The sequence below is a fragment of the Lactuca sativa genome, chromosome 8 (genome assembly GCF_002870075.4).
Source record: "Lactuca sativa cultivar Salinas chromosome 8, Lsat_Salinas_v11, whole genome shotgun sequence".
NCBI lineage: Eukaryota > Viridiplantae > Streptophyta > Magnoliopsida > Asterales > Asteraceae > Lactuca > Lactuca sativa.
Window position 1 is genome coordinate 79083922 of NC_056630.2, and position 20863 is coordinate 79104784.

Sequence of the window (20863 nt, forward strand, 5' to 3'; positions counted from 1 at the left end):
CCTCCAGAACCACAAAAATCGAATTTTTTCAATCATATAATGCATCAATACAATAGAAACCAGTCTAGGCTCTGATACCACTGATGAGTTTTGGTCATAAGACATCCTATGTGCTCATACAAACCCTAATGCTTGGATCTAGGTTTCTCTATTGTACATGCAAGTTATCCAAGACTATAAACCCTAATTCTAGCATTCAAGTAATCATATTAACATGAGAATAGGTTTAAGATGTCACCTTGATTGTTATGTAGCAATAACAATCCCAAATCTCCTTGTATTGATTTTAGAAAGCTTAGAGTCACAATTGTCACTCCTCTAATGGTTCAAAACACCATAAGCAAGAGGATGAAGAGGAGAGAGGATGGAGGCTTCCCAAAATGTGTTCTAACCCTAGAAGAAAGCTTCACAACGTTTTTGGGTCATAAGGGTCTTATATATAGTTAGGCAATTAGGGTTATCTAACAAGGAAACCCTAATTTGGATGATTAAGCCCTAAGCAACCCATGGACTCCTTTAATTAGGGCCTTGGACGATTTCCTTATGGGTTTCCCCATAGAATTCGTCCACTCCTTAATTTAAGACAATCCATGGCCCAAATTGCAATTATCTTATAATTACAATTCCAGTCCCATAAGTTTAATTAATCTCTTTTAGTCACAAAACTAATTACCAATTAATTATTGACTAATATTAATTAAACATGATGATTTCTCCTTTAATATATTGTTCTCATAATATATTAATAAATCATATTTAATCCTTTCTCTCCATAATTCATCATATCAAGTTGCTTTGGTGAAGGCAACCCAAAAGGACCATGCACCATCGGGTCAATTACATACCAAAAATAGTTATGGACTTAGACACTAATCCAACAGTAAGGACTCGTCAATTGGTTCAACATGAGTTTCCTCCTCAGGTTGAGCGCCAGTGTTTGAGGTTCCTTCATCGTTCGATTCTTGAAGCTCTTCAAGATCGATTTGCCTCCCACTGTCCCCTTGGCTTATGAGTTCTCGCTCTCGGAAAACCCCTTTCCTCACAACGAAGACAACATTGTCACTCGGTCTATATAAGAGATATCTAAAGGAATTCTACGTGTAACCGATGAAAATACACCGCTCGCTACGAGGTTCGAGCTTGTCGTGAGTCTCTCGTCTTACGAAAGCCTCGCAACCACAAACCTTGATATGTGACAACAAGAGAGCTTTCTGATATTGCCATATTTATACTTATTTTTAGGCAATATTTAAGTACATTTTTATTAAAAAGTTGGTAATTTGTTTAGAATAATGGTACTTATGAGCTTAAATGTTATTTACAGTAAAAAAGAAGACATTTTGAAGAAAAGGGGACTGAAAGTGTAAAGAAAGAAACTTTGGGAATTAAAAGAGTAAAAGTGAAGTAAATCTGGAAAAAGGTTATTCAGGACGTGAGACTTAAAGGATTCACGATGTGAATCGTTGGTTCTAGAAGATATGTATGCGGGTGAAGGAATCCTTGACGGACACGGTTATCTACAACTCACGACGTGAATTGCTTACTATTCACGACGTGAATTTATGGATATCAGCAACTATATAAATCCTTGACAATTATGAATAGAGGCAGCTTTTGGAAGAAGAAAGGAATTCCAGAAGACGATTTAGAACGAAAGAAAGGTTCTGGAAGAGATTTTTCAACACCAAGAGAAGTAAAGGTTTATATTAGAACATGTCTTTCATTAGTTTTAGCTGTTTTGATTTAGTTGCTATGATGAGCAGCTGAATCTAGCTACTCTTGTTTAGCTAGATGAAGCTTTGAACTTATGAATAGTTATATACTTATGGATTAAGTATAGTTGGTAAAAATTGCTTGTGTTTGATTTGTTTAACCTAGCATGTTATTATTTGTTTATCTAATTGCTTGATTGCATGTTCTGTGTAGCTTAGTGACCATTAAACTGCATGAACCTGTTTACCTAATGATTTAGTGAACATTGAATTGTTAGAGCTAGGATTGACCAATCTTAGTTAGTAATTAGAATAAATAAGCTTAGTTGTGCTAGAGAACGTGTACTGTGACCATAATTGCGTTTATACAACAAATCTTACATAGCATATTTACATTCATAATTAGTTCTGTGTTTAATTATGTGTGAACATACATGGTTTGACATGAATTAGTTAATTATTGGTAAGATAGAACTAAATTAATAATACAACTAAAAACCAGCTTAATAATCCGTAATCATTAGCTAGTCATAAGGGAGAAGTGGATTCGAACTAAACAAGAGTGTGTGTTTTTAAATATTGAATTTGAATTTAAGTTCATCTGATCTTGTAAAATCAGATAAAACCCCTTTTAAACTTGTTAAAAAATTAGGTTAATTTAATAGTAAGTAAATTAATTAGTAACACCGTTCCCTGTGATCGACACCCGACTTACCCAAGCTATACTGTAATCTGACTAGGTACATTGCCTATAAGTGCATAGTTAGTTAAGTTTGTTAGGTTATAAATATTAAAATTAGTGAGTACTTCTGTGCACATCACTTTCCATGTCTACATCTCGTGAGGTGTCTTAGCAACCTTCTTTGTAGGTACTAGGTTAAGTAAATGGGCAGCAGTCTCTCAGGCCTACCCCCATAATGAGATAGGTAGCGAATCACGAATCATCATGGAACGAACCATGTCTAGTAAGGTTCGATTATGCCTCTCAGCCACACCATTCAACTGCGGTGTCCTAGGTGGCGTCAATTGCGAAACGATTCCACATTCCTTGAGGTAATCGTGGAATTCAAGACTAAGGTACTCTCCACCTCGATCGGATCGAAACATCTTGATTTTCCTGCCCAACTGATTCTCCACTTCCTGCTTAAACTCTTTGAACTTTTCAAAGGTTTTTGACTTGTGCTTGATTAAGTAGACATACTCTTATCTGCTATAATCATCGGTGAAAGTCACATAGAAGCGGATTGCATCCCTTGTGGTGGATCTAAAGGGCCCACACATATCAGTATGTATGAGATCCAATAAACCCTCACCCCTTTCACAAGTACCAATGAATGGTGACTTGGTAATCTTTCCAAGTAAACAAGATTCACACACGTCATCGTCCCTAAGGTCGAATGACTCCAACAATGATGGGTTTTGGTATACTACAACATCCTATGGTGCACATACAACCCTAAATGCTTTGGATCTATGTTTTCTCTAATTATACATGAAATATTGTTTTCAAAGCATTAAGCCTACAACTAGCATGGAAATGACATAATTAACATAAAAGAGAGTTATAGAATTACCTTTTTGTTGTAGCTTGTAGAACTTCTTGAGTTTGGCCTTTAAGAACCTAATGCCCCAAGTGTTGCACCTCAAATGGAATCACAACACACTTAGAACAAAGGTGACTTTTGAGAGAGTATTTCTTACACCAAAATCGACTCATGGAACTTCAAGGATCACTAGTTTATCTAGTGCATCTAGTCCCCAATTTTGGATGCTAAAGGGCTTCTTATATAATATGGCAATATTAGGGTTACACCATGTACACCTTAATTTGCATGACCTTCCATATTCCTTAGACTCCATGGGTTTAAACCCCCATGGATCATCCATGGGTTGTAACATTGGTTTAGCCCAACCTAAAGAACCATGGATCATTGGCCCACACCATAAGAATGAATGATTCACCAAATCAATCACCATATATTTAATTAGTCTCCTTTGATTACAAAATTAATTCCAAATTAATTCTTGATCAATACTAATTAAATATTATGATTTCATATTAATATATTAGAACTTATAATATATTAATAAATCATAAATAACCTCTTCTCAAAAGTCCATCATATCAAATTGTCCTGGTGATATGCAACCTAAATGGACCATGCTACTCTCGGGTCAAGTACATACCAATTATAGTTATGGGCTTAGACATCTAATCCAACAAACACTCCTTCCTTTTAGAGTTGGGCTATGCATTTCTTGTTGACATGTCCAAGACGACAATGCCACAAGCATGCTTTGTCCCAACTATTGGAAGAGTTGATATGCAACACATCATTTCCTAAGTTGTCTACAACCATCACAGTTTCATATATTCCATTACAAGGCAATGCTTCAAAATAGAAAACACCATTAAGAATAGCATTAATAAAACCTTTTTCATTATCAAACGAAAATCTAAATCCTTGTTTATATAAACCATGAAAATAAATAATGTTTCTTGCCATTTCTGGCGAATAGTAACAATTATTCAACTCTAGTCCTAACCCACTACTAAGCACTAAAGAGTAAACTCAGATCTTGGTCACAGGTGACGATCTTCTGTTCCCCATGATCAAGTTTATCTTCCCATGCTCCACATCCCTATTTCTTCTTAGGCCCTGCAAATCAGAACAAATGTGAAAACCACATCCTGTATCAAGCACCCAAGAAATAACATGTGATGAATTATTAGTTTGAATAGTATAAATACCTGCGAAGTACAGCTTGATCTTCCCATCCTTGATATCTTGCAAATATTTCGGACAACTTCGTTTCCAATGCCCTTTATCATGGCAGTAATAGCACTCTGCATCCTTCGGGTTCGAGGTGGGTGCAACGGGACCAACGTTGGTTCCAGTAGAAGAGGTGCCATCATGGGACTTTCCCTTATGGTGGCTCTTAGAAGGAGCCTTCCTCTTTTTACCCTTCCCCTGCCCAATAGCCAAGACGGGGGTAGCACTAGCGGGAGTTGATGCAAAAAATTTGTCCTTGAGGTTGCTCTCAACAGTCCTCAACAAGCCTTGAAGCTTGCTCAAGCTGACCTTCTCCTTGCTCATGTGGTAGGTCATGCGGAACCGGTTGAAACAATGTGGCAAGGAGTGAAGAATGATATCAATCGCCAACTCTTCATCGAAGTTAACATTTAACTTCAGTAGGCGGTCGACATATCTCTACATTTTTTGGAGATGAGCAGTGACAGACTCTCCGTCCCTCATCTTGGTCGTGATCATCGAAGTGATGATCTCGTACCTCTCCTTCCTGGCACTTTGGTGGTACCTGTCTAGCAAATCTTGGTGCATCTCATAGGGATAGTAGTCCTCATAGGACTTTTGGAGTTCTACAGTCATAGTCGCAAGCATGATGCAATGGACTTTCGTAGCATCTCGCTCGTGGGCCTCGAAGGCAGCGATCTCCTCGGGAGTGGCAGTGTTTACATTCACCTCCTTCAGCTCCTTGTCGAGGACATACTCCTTGTCCTCGTAGCGGGTAACCATTCGAATATTGCGGATCCAATCATTGAAATTGGTCCCATCGAAAATCACCCTCCCACACAAATTCATGAGTGAGAACGAGCCGAAAGAGGTTGAGCCTGAAGCGTAGTTGTTGTTCGAGTTAGACATCTGAAAAGGAAAAGAGACATAGTTTGATTAGATAAGAATCCCCAATTAAACACCCAAATGAGAAATTAGGGTTAGGATCCAACAACATTATTTGCAATTTAGAAGAGGGATGTCGTAGTCTAAACAACAAATAATTTGAAGGTAAGTGAATGACGATTCACTAATTTCCACCATGAAAAACAAAACAAAATTAAGTTTTAAATGTATTGAAAATTCCTAGATCTTTTGAGATTCATTGAACTTTTCAATGGCATGTTTAAATCTCGATATGCACTTCAAGTTTGTGACTAAGATACCGAGGATCACAAACACGGTGTGAATAATCATGCAAATTTACTTGGTGCCCCCAATGTTATAGTCACCTAATCAATGTGTCGGTTAGTTACACACGCTCCATTGATCTATGACAAACATTGAGTCACCCTTTTCCACCTTTGCTATACCCAAATTAGTGTGTCGGTTAACCACACACGCTCCACTAACGTCTTGGCAAGGGTACAAAGTGTAATTTCATGGAATAACATTATTTCACATTTTTTCTAAAGTAACTAAGATTGAGAATTTTATAAAAAAACATTTAGTTACTTTATTAATCATTATACTTTTAATGAGGAATTAGTTTCCCTGTCCTACCCGTTCAGCTAACGACCCTCCACCAATCAAGAAAGTTGTGGGTGAGAGTGGACACCCATTAAACTGTCATTTTATAGGCAACAACCTTATACCTCCCTTATAGATCGGCTTCGTGAATGAGGCCTACTAACAGTAAGACTAGCATTTATCTTATATATATATATATATATATATATATATATATATATATATATATATATACTAATTATTCTTATAATATTATAATAGTATAATGGTTGAATTTTAAACTTGTAAAATTCTAGGGTTTGGAATTAAATTATTTTAAAATTAAACTTTTAATCAAAAAATTTTAATTCTAAAACTTGACGACAGGTTTTGAAACATTTCAAAACTATCTAGATCAGAATTCAAATAATATAATTAAACAATTAATTGGTGATTATCTAATTTTGACATATCCAATTTCATGCAAGATAATTGATCAAATAATTCAAATAATTAAAGTTTATCAAATAAGGAAACAATTATCTAATTAATTGATAGAATCAATAAAATTCGGATTTTATTAATTAAAACATTTTTGTTAATTATCCCAAGACAAAATAAGCCAAAATCCCGAAAATTCACCTGTCTGACACCCCGACTCGCCGAGTCCCTTACAGAACTCGCCGAGTTCATCTGACTCGTCAAGTTCATATTGGGGCTCGACGAGTCTGTCAGGCGGAAGGCATAAAAATCAATTTTAAGCAATGAATAAACATACAATGCATCAAATACAATAGAAACCAAGTAAGGCTCTGATATCACTGATGGGTTTTGAGCAATACAACAATCATATGGTGCACATGCAAAACCCTAAAGCTTTGGATCTAGGTTTCTTTATTGTACATGCAAATTTATCCAGAGCTTACAAACCCTAGATCTAGCATGTAGAATCTGAAAATAATAACTAAAAACAAGTTTAGATGATTACCTTTCACAAGTAGCAAGAATCTTCAACTTCAAGAGCTTAGTATCACAATTGTAATACCTCTAATGGCTTACAAACACCAAGGCAAGAAGATGATCTTTGGAGAGAGGGAATGGAGGCACAAAATCGGCTCTAAGGAGTCTAAGGGTTTCCAGTGGTTGATTTCTGATGCCCTAGGGGTTCCTTATATAGTGGTGCTGCTAGGGTTTCAGTCAAAACCCTAATTGGATAGCTTAGGCCTTAAGCAATCCAAAGAACCTTCTGGAATAAGGCCATGGACGAAATCATAGTGGGCTTCCATTCTAATTTTCGTCCCCCTCATATCCATAAGGATCTACAAACCAAAATCCAATTATCTTATAATTGACAATACTAGTCCCCTTTATTCAATTAATCTCTTTTAGCACAAAGTTAATTCTTAATTTATTCTTGACCAATATTAATTAAACAATATGATTTCTTTTTTAATATATTATTCTTATAATATATTAATAAACCATAATATCCTCTCTATCTCCATTAATCATCCAGTCCAGTTGCTTTGGTGAAGGCAACCTAAAAAGACCATGCTACAACCAGGTCAAGTACATACCAAATACAGTTATGAACTTAGAAACTAATCCATCAGGGGTAACATACAATCTTACGGTCACTCGGAATCCTCTAAAATTTGTGAAGACCAAAAACAAAAAGGAAAACAACGCGAGTAAAGAATCTCTAAAATATTTAATGTTAACTGTGTGACAAGTATGGTCACTTTACTTCATGATGCCCGTACCGAATCAAAAATCATGAGGCTAACCTTAATCAAACACACGAAGGATATACAAATCATGAAGAAGGGATGTTTTTTTATGATGAATACAATTCAAGGAACTATGTTCTTGAACGAAGACAAATACATCCTTCCAAAAGTTGAAGCAAATGGCGATGAAGACGAAATTTGGTACTTAGACAATGGTGCGAGCAACCACATGACCGAAAATTACTCTTACTTTTCTAAAGGAAAAGGGTCGACTTTGTTCGAAGAAAAAGCGGTGAAAAAACATTAATGAAGGATATTTATTATATCCCATCACTTCGTAGCAATGTTATTAGCCTCGGGCAACCTAGAATAGCCGGTTGTGATATTCGTATGCAAGCTGATATCCTAACCATGCGAGATGGAGATGGAAGATTGCTTATGAAAGTCCTGAGAAGTGTAAACCGACTTTACAAAATTTAGTTAAAAGTTGGTAAACCACATTACTTGCAAGCCAAGACATCGAATGAAAAATGAATCGGTAAAGAGATCAAGACTTTCCATACGGATAGAGGTGGAAAATTCACATCGACTGAGTTGAACCGTTTTTGTGACGAAGAATGGACGTATCTTGACGGATCCTTATGCACCTCAACAAAACGATATAGTCGAACGGAGAAATCAGACTCTAATCAAGTGGCGGATCCAAAACAAAAGTTCAAGGGTAGCACAACCTTTTTACTTCGTAATATACAATATATATATTTTTTTTTTCAGAATTGGGTTTTTTCGGGTTCGGGTTAAACGAGTTCGGAATTTTGAGACTTTAATAGAAATGACCTGTATTACTGTCAAAGTACATGTTAATGTCAATGAAAACCTAATTTCAAGATATAGTCAAGTGTTAAACATGAAGTTTGTAATTCTGATTTTCTTAAAACCAATGCAATTGAAACCTAAGTACGTGTTAATTTTAGTGGAATCCTAGTAAAGTAGTCAAGTACATAACTACTTTCTAATTTTAGTGGGATCTCTAAACATCCAACGACTTTTTCTGTGTGCTCTTTGTTCGTCCGTCACATGCTTACAATGAATTCGTATTTTTCTAGGGTAGCAACGATTTTATATTTTTGTTCCTTGATTTGTGTCATGATTTCTATTAGTCCTCCCACTCCTTCAATTTCAACGACATGTTTTGAAAACCCAAATAATTCACAATTGGTCTCCTAGCCTTTTGGATTTTGGAGTTTAAACATTGGGATAAAAAAACTAAGGGATATCACACAGTTCTCTAACAACTTAAACTAAAATGAAAAAATATACTAATTCGGATTTTTTGAGGGGTAGCCTATGCTACCCCATGCTCCAACATAGTTCCACCAATGCTCTAATTGAGATGACACATTGCCTAATGAAGGCGAAAGATATTCCAAACCACTTTTGGGGCGAAGCGGTATGACATGCAACGTTCATCATAAATCGTACACCCACTTGAGCATTGATATGTGCTACACCATTTGAGAAATTTTATGGTGAAAAACCAAATCTTAAAGACTTGAAAGTATTTGGTTGTGTTGCATACAAATGAGTAGTCTCAAAAAATTTAAAGAAACTTGATGATAGGTCACGACCGTTGGTATATTTTGTAAAGGAACCCAATTTGGTAGGATTTCGTTTATATAATCCGCGCGAAAATAAAATCCTTATAAGTGCCCATGCAATTTGTGATGAAAAATAAGATATGACAATGGAATAATGAACTCAAAAATCAAGATGGAAATGGATCGGGTACATTTACGGTCTTGTGGAGTAAAGATCAAGCAACCCAACACAATGGTGATTCGGGCCTAACAACAACAAAAACCGAACAACTCACGAATCCGGCCCAAACCAACCAAACCAACGCCACTCCTCATGATGATAGCAACCCATCGTAACCCGTTGATGATCATAGTGCAAGTTCTGTCCCACCCCACCGATCTACTCGAACTTCAGTGTTGCCAAGAAGATTAAATGACTACGAGCTAGACGTGGATCATTTAATGTTAACATTTGATGAAAAACCGAAGAATTATAAGGAAGCCAAAATGAACAAGAATTGGCTCGATGCAATCAAGACTTACCTCAGATAAGGTTCGCAAAGATGAGAGCGTTGTTTGGCGTGCAAGAATTAGCCTCGACTCAGAAATTCAAGGGGGTGATTGTTGGCGAACTTCTAAGAACCGGGTGTGGTTGTAAGGCGTGTCTTGATCTAGAAGGCAATGACTTAGAGTGGTGTCCAAGTAACTTGGTGTGTGTGTGTGTGTCCAAGTCTTCCTATGTTTCCTTAAGCAACAAGGAAAATCATATAAGAAATGTTTTGTGATTATCTATCTAGATTCCTAGTTTAATACTAATGTGTAATGTTTAGCATAAATACCAATAGATGGGTTGCTGAAAGCACATCGATTGAAGTTTTTGAGTTATATTTCTTCAATAAAAGTTCTACCGAGTTAGGCTACATATTTCATGTTTTCTGTTTTTTCTTTAGCTTCAACAAGGAGGTTTATTGATGCAAAGACTTTAGTCATGGATGAAGATGCTACTAGATAACTCAATTAAACCTATTTAAAGGCAATATTTTTGGTTGCAGAACTTTAGACTGATTGCTTATTAAAGACAACTTAGATCCATAAGACGTGAAAATTGATTCTATTTTTCTATGTTATGTATGATTCTCACATGGAGATGTGTTATCACTTATTCGTTTCATGTTATATGTCATATTCTATTTCACTATTTGGAGAGAAATAGGTTGTTAGTGAGATATTGTTATTCATATGGTGGACACTATGAGAGAATGACTTTCTTGGGCAGATATAATACGTCTTACCATAACGAAGATGTTGCAATTTGAATAATGACTTAGACGATTAGGAGTTATATGCAATCTTCTTTTTGTGTTAAAAAACCGTGAAAATATATGCTTTTCTATAAGATTATTTTTCGGTTGTATTTTTAGATATTTAATAGAATGTATAAACTCAAAGTCAGTTGGATCATATGGTTATAAAACTTAACCTTGACTATCTATGTTTTGTATATTTTGCTTCTTTTTATATCTCTTTACTAGTTTGGCATATTTCGGTTGTTCAAATAGATAAAATGAATATTGTTTATCTTAACCATCTGACTATTTCCTAGTCAAACAATCAATTTATACTATTAATGAACAGATTGTAAACGATTTTGATTTTGATTTCGTGATACATAATAAACATTCAAACACTAGATCTTATATTTATATTAGTAAAACAAATCTGTTTATGATAAATTAATATTTTATTTTAAAACAAGAGAATTCTTTAGAAATGTTTATATATCATGGACCCAGTAAAGATAAAGTCAATACTCAATACTTTATTTTTTTAACATAAAAAGTAAGAAACGACAATTATCTATATACTTGAGGGTTTACCCACTAATCTTAAAAAGAAAAGTCTTTATATTATCCACTTATTAATTACTAAAAAATGATCTAATATTATTTTATATTAATTTTACTGTATAATATCTATATGACATAGAATATTACCGTATTGTAACTTTATTATATTTTTTTTTGTAAAGTATTTTGTTTTACTATATGATTAAAAGCCCAACAAAAAAATTATAAGAAACAATTATTTTCATATACATATTGATCGGTAGTTTAGAAAATAATTTTTTCATAAGAAAAATCAAAAACTATGATAAAAAAATATTTTCAAAGGAAGGATATACTTTTTTTCATTTTTCCATTTTTCATAATAAAATAATACCCCCTATCAAATAATTTAATAGATAAAATTATAAGATTCCAGTAAAATAATAAGATCTATCTTACATAAAAAGTATTGTAAAATTCCAATAAAATTATATTAAGTTATACCATTTGTGTTATATTATTAAAAGTATATAACTTTGGTGTTATTACATATCTTTTTTTTTTCTATTAAAAGAAAAAAGAAGTTATACCTAATATAAATATGTTTTTTAAGATTTTCCTTAAAACAATTACAAAGATTCTAAATGATAACTTTGGAGCATACATACCGATACGCGTATACACTTTCAGGTGTGGGTCCCACTCCCCATCCCCTTTGGGCCCAACTCTGACATCTTTGTCAATTAGCCATTAGCAAAGCGAAGCCGTTTAACTAAATAAAAGTAAAACCCCATCAAGTCCCCCACCGACTCGCTCCACCATTTCTTTATTTCTCTCAGATTTGCTTTCGCATTGTAATCCACTGATCCTACAAGCTACTTTGCCAGATTTTTTTTGCTCGCTCCCAATCGTCTTCCTCCGTATATCAGGCGGAGATCTCCGCCATTCTGATCTAATTTTCGCAACACCCACCTCGTAATAATCAAAACAACACCCTGTTAATCATCAGACTCTTATGCTCGGAGCTTCTTCTACGTGAGCTTAGTTTCTCAAAGATTCTGTTTGTCTCCTGATGCGATTGGTATGATTCTGGCTTTAATTTTCGATTATCGAATGTTATTAGGTGTTTGTGAAAGCGTGTTTCGTTTGATTTCGTCGTTTGTTTTCAGTTTTAAAGTGAAATCTCGTACTCTGATTCACGTACTCTTTATTAAGGTTGCTAATGTAGCTTTACACTCTCGAACTTCTATATTATTATTATTTTTTGATTTTAAACTTTTTGTCTTGCGTAATCGGTGAAATACAATGTAAGGAGCAATGGTTGAATTTACAGGTCTGCTAATCTTGTTTAAAGGTTAGATTTAGTTGATGTTCTAAGTTGAAGTTCATGATATAGTGCAATAGTAACTATGAATCTTGCGTTCCATTTATAGGTATCATGTTTTCAGTACTCTGTTAATCATGTTGATCATGATAATGATGTGAAAGCTCTGTGTATTCGAGCCACATATGATATACCAAGAACATAGTGATAAACATTAATGGATCTATGAAAATCCCTTATTTTGGTTTTTAGAAGTGAAGGTTTTTGTTTGTGGATCAATAATCTCTTTCAAACAACATCAAATCTCAAGAAACAGTAAATCAAACATAGGATTTTACTTCTTGACATGCATTTAACTATTGATTCATTCTCCCTTTATACCAAGTGACTGATTTATACACAAATTTCAGGCTGCATCATGGCAACAAAAGGGAATTCAGGAGAAAACAGGGCTAGAAGTTCCATAACCATATTCATAGTTGTTGGTTTATGTTGTTTCTTCTACCTATTGGGAGCATGGCAAAGGAGTGGATATGGAAAAGGAGACAGCATAGCTTTAGAGATGACCAAAACTGGTGCAGATTGCAGCATTCTCCCAAATCTAAACTTTGAAACACACCACAGTGGCGATTCTGTAATTGTTGATAACCCACAAACCAAAGTCAAAGAATATAAACCATGCAGTCCTAAATATACCGATTATACCCCTTGTCATGACCAAAAACGAGCCATGACATTTCCTAGACATGATATGATTTATAGAGAACGACATTGTCCCCCTCAAGAACAAAAGTTGAAGTGTCTGATTCCAGCTCCAAAAGGCTATGTGACACCATTTTCATGGCCTAAAAGTCGTGATTATGTTCCTTTTGCAAATGCACCTTATAAAGCATTGACTGTTGAGAAGGCTATTCAAAATTGGATTCAGTATGAGGGCAATGTGTTTAGGTTTCCAGGTGGTGGGACCCAGTTTCCTCAAGGGGCAGATGCGTACATTGATCAACTTGCTTCTGTAATCCCAATTGATAATGGAACTGTGAGGACTGCTTTGGATACTGGTTGTGGGGTATGTAATCTTGCATTTTTATAAAATCTTTAACAAGTTTCTAACTTCTTAAACCATCATACTTGGCTTCTTGTTGCAAACAAACCATTGTAAAAAAAGAAGCTATACTTTCAAGAATGAGTCAATTTGTACAAATTACAAAATGTGTCTTCTTTTTCTTGCTGATAATAGCAATGCACTTTTTTTATACCTATAATAACAACATACTTATTTTTTTCTACTTATATGTATGGATAGTGTACTTTATATTTTAAATAATGCTATTATCAGTGATAAATTGTAAGTACATTGCTATTATATGTAAAGAATTGCAAGTATCTTGCTACTTTGTTTCAAGAAAATATGTTGCTATCATGTGTTACATATTGCTATTATCTGTAAAAAAATGTAGGTACAATGCTATTATGCATAAAAGGTAAAGTACATTTCCTATATTAGTAAAAGGAGTAAAGCACATTAATATTTCCTTCAATTTACACTCTTTTTTTCACTTACAAGTTACAACAATGCAAGAAAGATGGTTTGGTTGCAGAAAACAAAGTCTGGTTGTTAAGAAAGTTGATTACTTTCTTTCTGAAATATTAATTTTTTATTTTTTTTGTAGGTTGCAAGTTGGGGGGCATACCTTTGGAAGAGAAATGTTGTAACAATGTCATTTGCCCCTAGAGATAATCATGAAGCACAAGTTCAGTTTGCTCTTGAAAGAGGAGTACCTGCCATTGTTGGTGTTCTTGGATCAATCAAAATGCCATTTCCATCTAAAGCTTTTGACATGGCCCACTGCTCTAGGTGCTTGATTCCATGGGGATCAAATGGTGAGAATCATTCTTACATTCATCACAAACTCACCACAATTCTTGTAAAAACGCCAACAAAAACGATTTTTAGTATACAAAAATGACAACAACAATAACATAAACAATACCCAAAATCCCATAATGAAATGGGGTGATAAGGGGGAGGTTAAATGTATGCCGATGACCTCTGACATATGAAACATAAAGCAGATATACAGACAATAAAGTATAAACATGTATACAGACAATAAAGCATAACGCAGGTATACAGACAATAAAGCATAAAACACATTTACAGACAATAAAACATAAACCAGGCTTACTGACAATAAAGCAAAAAGTAGGTTTATAGACAATAATGCAAAAAGCAGGTTTAAAGACAATAAAGCATAAAGCAAGTTTACAGACAATAAAGCATAGAACTGATTTACAGACAATAAAGCATAAAAAGCTGGTTTACAGACAATAAAGCATAAAACATGAATTGACAATAAGGTTTAAAAGGGGAAAAAGAGGGGGAATATATGCAAGAATGAGTGATATTGAATTTCTTTTTTGATTTATTTTTTTGTGTGTAGATGGAAAATACATGATGGAAGTTGATAGAGTTTTAAGACCAGGTGGATTTTGGGTGCTTTCGGGTCCTCCAATTAATTGGAGAAATAATTACAAATCATGGCAACGTCCAAAAGAGGATCTTGAAGAAGAACAAAGGAATATTGAAGAGGTTGCTAAGCTTCTTTGTTGGGACAAAATATCGGAGAGTGGCGAAACCGTAATTTTCCAGAAAAAACTAAATCCTGAATCATGTCGTGGCTCAGAAGATGCCCCTGGAGTTACATACTGCTCCCAAGATCCAGATGATGTCTGGTATGAACACATAAATTACAGAAAAGCCATTGTATTTTGGACAATTTTGCAGTTTAGTTTAACCACTTATATTTTAGGGTTAATCTCATAAAAGACCTTATGTTTTGTGTTTTATTTTCAGATTAAACCTCAAATTTATTTTTTGCTAGCAAAAAACCTTGTATTTTTTCGTATTTTCTGATCTGGCCCTTTTAGTTATTTTTTTTCCAAAAAAAATTGTGAAATGTGAGGGTTTTTTCGAGAAAAACTAAAAAAGTCGAGGGTTTATTTGGAACCATTTAGAAGGTTGAGGGTTTTATTGGAAAAAAATACAAAGTTGAGGGCTTTTTCGTAAAAAAGTGAAAAAATACAAGGTCTTTTTCAGGCAAAAAATAAATTTGAGGTTTAATCTGGAAAAAAACACAAAATGTAAGGACTTTTATGTCAAAATTGGTTAATTTGGAAAAATGTTTGCAACTTTTATGGTTTGATAGGAAAAAATAAAGTATTAATTTTATTTTTTTTTTCTTTTGAATTTGCCTTTTTAACAATATCCAAACAACCATTATATTTTTTGCATTTTTGCGGATTAAACACTTTATATTTTTTCCAATCAAACCATAAACATTTCAGACATTTTTCCAAATGAACCATTTTGACATTATATAACATGTCAAAATAGTTAATCTGGAAAATTACCTTTAAAGCCTAAAATAATGGAAAAAATAAAGTCCTCTTGGCTAAACCACAATTTTTGTTTTTTAAATTTTAAATTTTCTGTAATTTTCCATGATCTTATTCTCAATCCTTTTGATATTTAAATCTGTATCAAATCCCTCCATTTGATTCAAATATGTGTACAAAATTCCTTCCTTAGGTACAAGAAAATGGAGACATGTGTGACTCCTTCCAATTCCAACACCGGAATGGAATACAAACCGTTCCCGGAACGGCTTTATGCAACCCCACCACGAATTGCATCCGGTTCCATTCCGGTTTCTGAAGACAAATACATTGAAGACAACAAGCAATGGAAGAAACATGTAAACGCATACAAAAAAATCAATAGAATCATTGATTCCGGAAGGTACCGGAATATCATGGACATGAACGCTGGTTTTGGAGGTTTTACTGCTGCTATCACTTCTCAAAAGTTATGGGTTATGAATGTGGTCCCCACTTTGGCCCAAAATACCCTTGGAGTTATATATGAACGTGGACTCATTGGCATCTATCATGATTGGTATCATTCTTATATTCTTTTGTTTGTATAAATGATATGAAAAGATTTTGTTTACTTTTTTTTTTTTTTGAAATCTTTAATTTTTAAAATTGTGTAGGTGTGAAGCCTTTTCAACATACCCACGAACGTATGATCTCATTCATGCAAATGGGCTATTTAGTTTATACAAGGACAAGTAAGTAAAACATTGTATACCCTTTTTTCTAGGGTTAATCGCATAAAAAGACATAACGTTTTGACCATTTTTTGAATGAAACCTAAATTTGTTTACAATATGTAAAAAGGCCTTTCCGTAAAATGTGCTCAAATTGTTGTGTCTTTTATGCAAAAAAAACATTGGGAAATCTATGATAAAATCCCAATATTTTGGGTCAGCTTACAGTTTAATCCCAACATTTATTTTTTGAACAGAAAAGTCCTGAATATCTAATTTTATATGATTATCTGTCATTTTCTGTTGAAAAAAAAATGAATGTTTCGTTAATTTGGGCAAAATATAAAATAATCAGGATTTTTTTATTCAAAAAATAAAAGTCGGAATTAAACCGTAAACTAACCCAAAATTATTTTGGACTTTATCGGAGATTTCCCAAAAACTTATTTGCATAAAAAGACGCAATCTCTAGATCACTTTTTCATAAAAGACCTATATATATATTTTTTAATTTCCGGATGGAAACCGGGTAAAAAGACAAAAACAAAAAAGTTAGGTCAGACTTTTGGTTTTCATTTTTAGCAAAAAAAAATCTAGGTCTTATGTGAAAATGGTCAAAATATTGTGTCTTTAATCGGTTTTATGCATATAACCTAACTTTTTTCTTTTCAAGAAAAACTAATTTTAAAATCTTTAATTGAATGAAATTTATGTAGATGTGATTTTGAAGACATACTTTTAGAAATGGACCGAATCTTACGTCCCGAAGGCGCAGTTATAATTCGTGATGAAGTGGATGTTCTTATGAAGGCTAAAAGTATAATTGGAGGTATGAGATGGGACACAAAAGTGATGGACCATGAAGACGGGCCCTTGGTCCCCGAGAAAATTTTAGTTGCGGTCAAACGATATTGGGTGGTTGGGTCAAACTCCACATCCTCACGTTGATTGCGAAAAGTGGTAATCAATCAAAGTTTTCATCATCTTTAGTAGATTAAGCTTATGTTATCTAGTTGTTTAGTTATCATTAGGGGTTTGAGTTTTCCTTTTCTTTTATTATGTTTGTTGTAATGTAAAACGATTGAAAGCTTTTTAAGTTAATGGTGAGAAATGTTTTGTTGCGAGTTCCCATCTTTTGTTTCTTTTTAATGTTTTTCGAATGTTGGTGTAGTTAAAAGATCTACTATTTACATGACTGTTGTCTGATTTAAGGTTTACGGTTTAGGGTTTATAGTGTTATTGCACAAAGGTTCTAGCTCTTTTTCTTGTGTTATTGCACAAAGGTTCTAGCTTCCTTCCTGGTGTTATTTTTACAACCACCCTTGAGCTCACCCACACAGCCTACATGAGCATCATTGTGTTCCGTTTTAGTCATTTTTGATTGTAGGTGTAGTTAAAAGAAATACGATCTATATAATTAGTGTAAGATTTAGGGTTTATGGTTTATGTTGTCTTTGTACAAATGTTCTAAAATTTTCTTGCACAAGAGTTATCTTTTCCGACAACCGTTAAGTTGACATATACGATACACATTGTTGTAACCCATGGCACACACGTAGCCTATATCATATTGTGGTTGATGAGAGTCCAATCTTTGACCTATCTACAAGTAAATCATCCCTTGTGTTATGCATTTGGGGGCTAAAGATTCGAGATCTAGAAAAAGCATAGGATCCCTTTGTGTGGATGGAGACAAAAAGGGTGAATAATTTTTGCCCTAAAAGAATGGGAATTTCAAGAAACTCACATCATTGGTGTAATTCAATGGTAGGGCTTGTATCCACATTGCACATGAATTCATGTTCCCTATAGGCTATACACAATTTTATGAGCAATTTGTTGTGTGGCCACCCACCATAGATTAAAGTTGAGCTTCATTTGGCATGTATTGTGATTCTTATCATGACATGTATAATTTGGCTTACAAATCAAACTCACAAGGAAACAAAAGAAGCTGGATTTGATAACATAAATATAATTATTTTAGAACATTGAAAACTGTCGGCAATACATGTTTTAAATCATCATTTAGATGTTTACTTGTAGTTGCTAATAACTTTTTTGTTTCATTGTTAGTATGTGTTCTTGTATTTTTCTTGTTTTAGAATCCCCTTGTTTAAGCCATAAAATCTCAACCACAATCACGAACAACTGGCATTTTTGTTCAACCATTTTGATGGTTTTTTTTTTCTGATTTGTCTTATAAAAATAAAAATAAAAACATTATCATGTGACCAATGTTTTTATACAGTGACATTAGTCGGGAATCGGGGTTGTCGGCTGTGACAATGAGAGGATGTAGGGTTTCTAATGGGGCTGTTTAAGACTACAAACCATCAAACAAGAATGTTGAAGTTTATATGTAAGGTACCATTTTGAAAGCATTAGACATCGACAAGATGGACTATTTACTATTTAGCAAAGTTTTGAGTAAATTATAGAAAGTCTTTGTGGTCTTTGAAAAGTTGTAGGTTTGGTTGGATGTTTCATTTGTTGCATTTAATTTGTTATTTTGTTGCAAATTTGGTTCTTTGGACTAACAAACGTTTCCTCTCCCTGTTAACTTTCCCCATATGTGACACACACGAGGGCAGTGTTGTCTTTTCCACCTTGTATCTCATCTCTATGCGTATTAAGAATTTCTTTGGTTACCCCATATGTGTTTGCATTTATAGTAATTGAAAGAATGGTCCCTGTGGTATGTCAAAACTAGCAATTTTGGTCTAAAATGTGTTTGGTTCGCAAGGATAGTCCAATAGTTTCGTTTTGTTGCGAGTTTAGTCCAATTTCCTATGAAATTTTTTATAATGACGGATGAGAGAGAGAGGGAGGGAGGGAGTTTTTTTTTTTCTGATGAGAACTAACGAGAGAGAGAGAGAGAGAGAGAGAGAGAGAGAGAGAGAGAGAGAGAGAGAGAGAGAGAGAGAGAGAGAGAGAGAGAGAGAGAGAGAGAGAGAGAGAGAGAGAGAGAGAGAGAGAGAGAGAGAGAGAGAGAGATTTTCTTTTTTTCTTTTTCTATTTTTGATTTTTATAATAAAAAAATTAAAAAAGGAAAAATACCAAGGGCAAATCCGTAATTATAAAAAGTTTTAAAATTTTTGGACTAAACTTGCAACAAAATGAAACTATTGGACCATCTTTGCGAGTAAAACCCATTTTGGACCAAAGTTGCTAGTTTTAACATACCACATGGACCATTCTTGCAATTTTGTCTAGAATGAAGTCAACCAGGTTATGACTAAATGTTGGGTAACTATAGTGCATGTGTATGTATAATCTTATTATGATTGAAGATAGAGAAGATAAATGACAGTAAAAATGGAAGAAAAAAATTACTGATTTCAAGAGAAAAAAATGAGAGAAATATGTGAAATGACCCACATATCTTCATGTGTAAGGCATGTTAATTGGGCACTTAACTGATGTTATTTTAGTAGTGTTAGCCTAAAGAACCAAAATGGAAAATATGCAATAAAAGAACGAAATAAGGACCATGAAAGCAATAACGAAACATCTGGACAAAACATGAAACATGCAACTTTGTAAAGACTATGGGGACCATTTTTCTAGCTTACACTAAAGTTTTAGAGGGAATTCATTTGTATCAATTGCTTTGAACAACTGTTTTCTAATAAATTTGTCATTTTCAATAACTGTTTTCTAATAATTTTGTCATAATCCAAAAAAATGAAAAATAAAATCTAAGATAATCAAATAGAAAGAGATTATAAGAATTGTCTATGTGGTAACTCTTCTTTTAGCCATAAGTGGTTAGCTCATTTTAAAAGACTTATCAATATGTTTTTTTGTTCGAGAACTTTATTTCCATGGTAACAAATATATAATACACAGTTAAATAAATTATAACTACGACACTAATTTAATTTTTTAATCCAACTATTTAGAGGTTATAGGTATTAGGCATATTTATCAATATCTATAATTCTATACTAGCCGTAGACCCGCGCAAAGCGGCGGCGAAAAATAGTTTCTCATTTGGCAATAAGTTCTATACGGAAACATGTTTGATTTCAAGTAATACAAAACATATGCATATTGTTATCGATCGGTTTTACGGCAACAAATAAATGTAACCCTCGCAATACAAAAGAAAATAAATATTTTGGTGTGTAGTGTACGTTTATAGTCCTTCATTTTAGAAATCAGGACACATCTATACGAAGTGACTTGCTTATACCTTTATTGGTATTGATAAAGTTAATAAAATGGAGAATCAAAGTTAATCTTAACAACCCGGTTTGCTTGATATAGATAAGTCTAAACGGATATATCCTATTATCCACTTTACTATCTAAAGTTTTAAACCAAAAAATAATAAAATTA

At 33.9% G+C, this 20863-nt stretch overlaps 1 protein-coding gene across 2 annotated transcripts; it reads left to right on the top strand.

Moving 5' to 3' along the window:
* The first annotated feature begins 11880 nt into the window (after positions 1 to 11880).
* On the top strand, positions 11881 to 17643 carry LOC111896053 (probable methyltransferase PMT2). Of its 2 annotated transcripts, XM_042896890.2 has the most exons (8): positions 11881 to 12167; positions 12256 to 12301; positions 12821 to 13476; positions 14081 to 14291; positions 14852 to 15143; positions 16000 to 16365; positions 16463 to 16540; positions 17236 to 17643. In XM_042896890.2, exons 3-8 carry the CDS (start codon positions 12829 to 12831, stop codon positions 17465 to 17467), a joined length of 1827 nt encoding a protein of 608 aa, XP_042752824.1. In that variant the 5' UTR covers positions 11881 to 12167; positions 12256 to 12301; positions 12821 to 12828; the 3' UTR covers positions 17468 to 17643. The 2 variants fall into 2 exon arrangements, with proteins under 2 accessions (XP_042752824.1, XP_023747845.1); XM_023892077.3 differs by lacking the exon at positions 12256 to 12301.
* The last annotated feature ends 3220 nt before the right edge of the window (positions 17644 to 20863 follow it).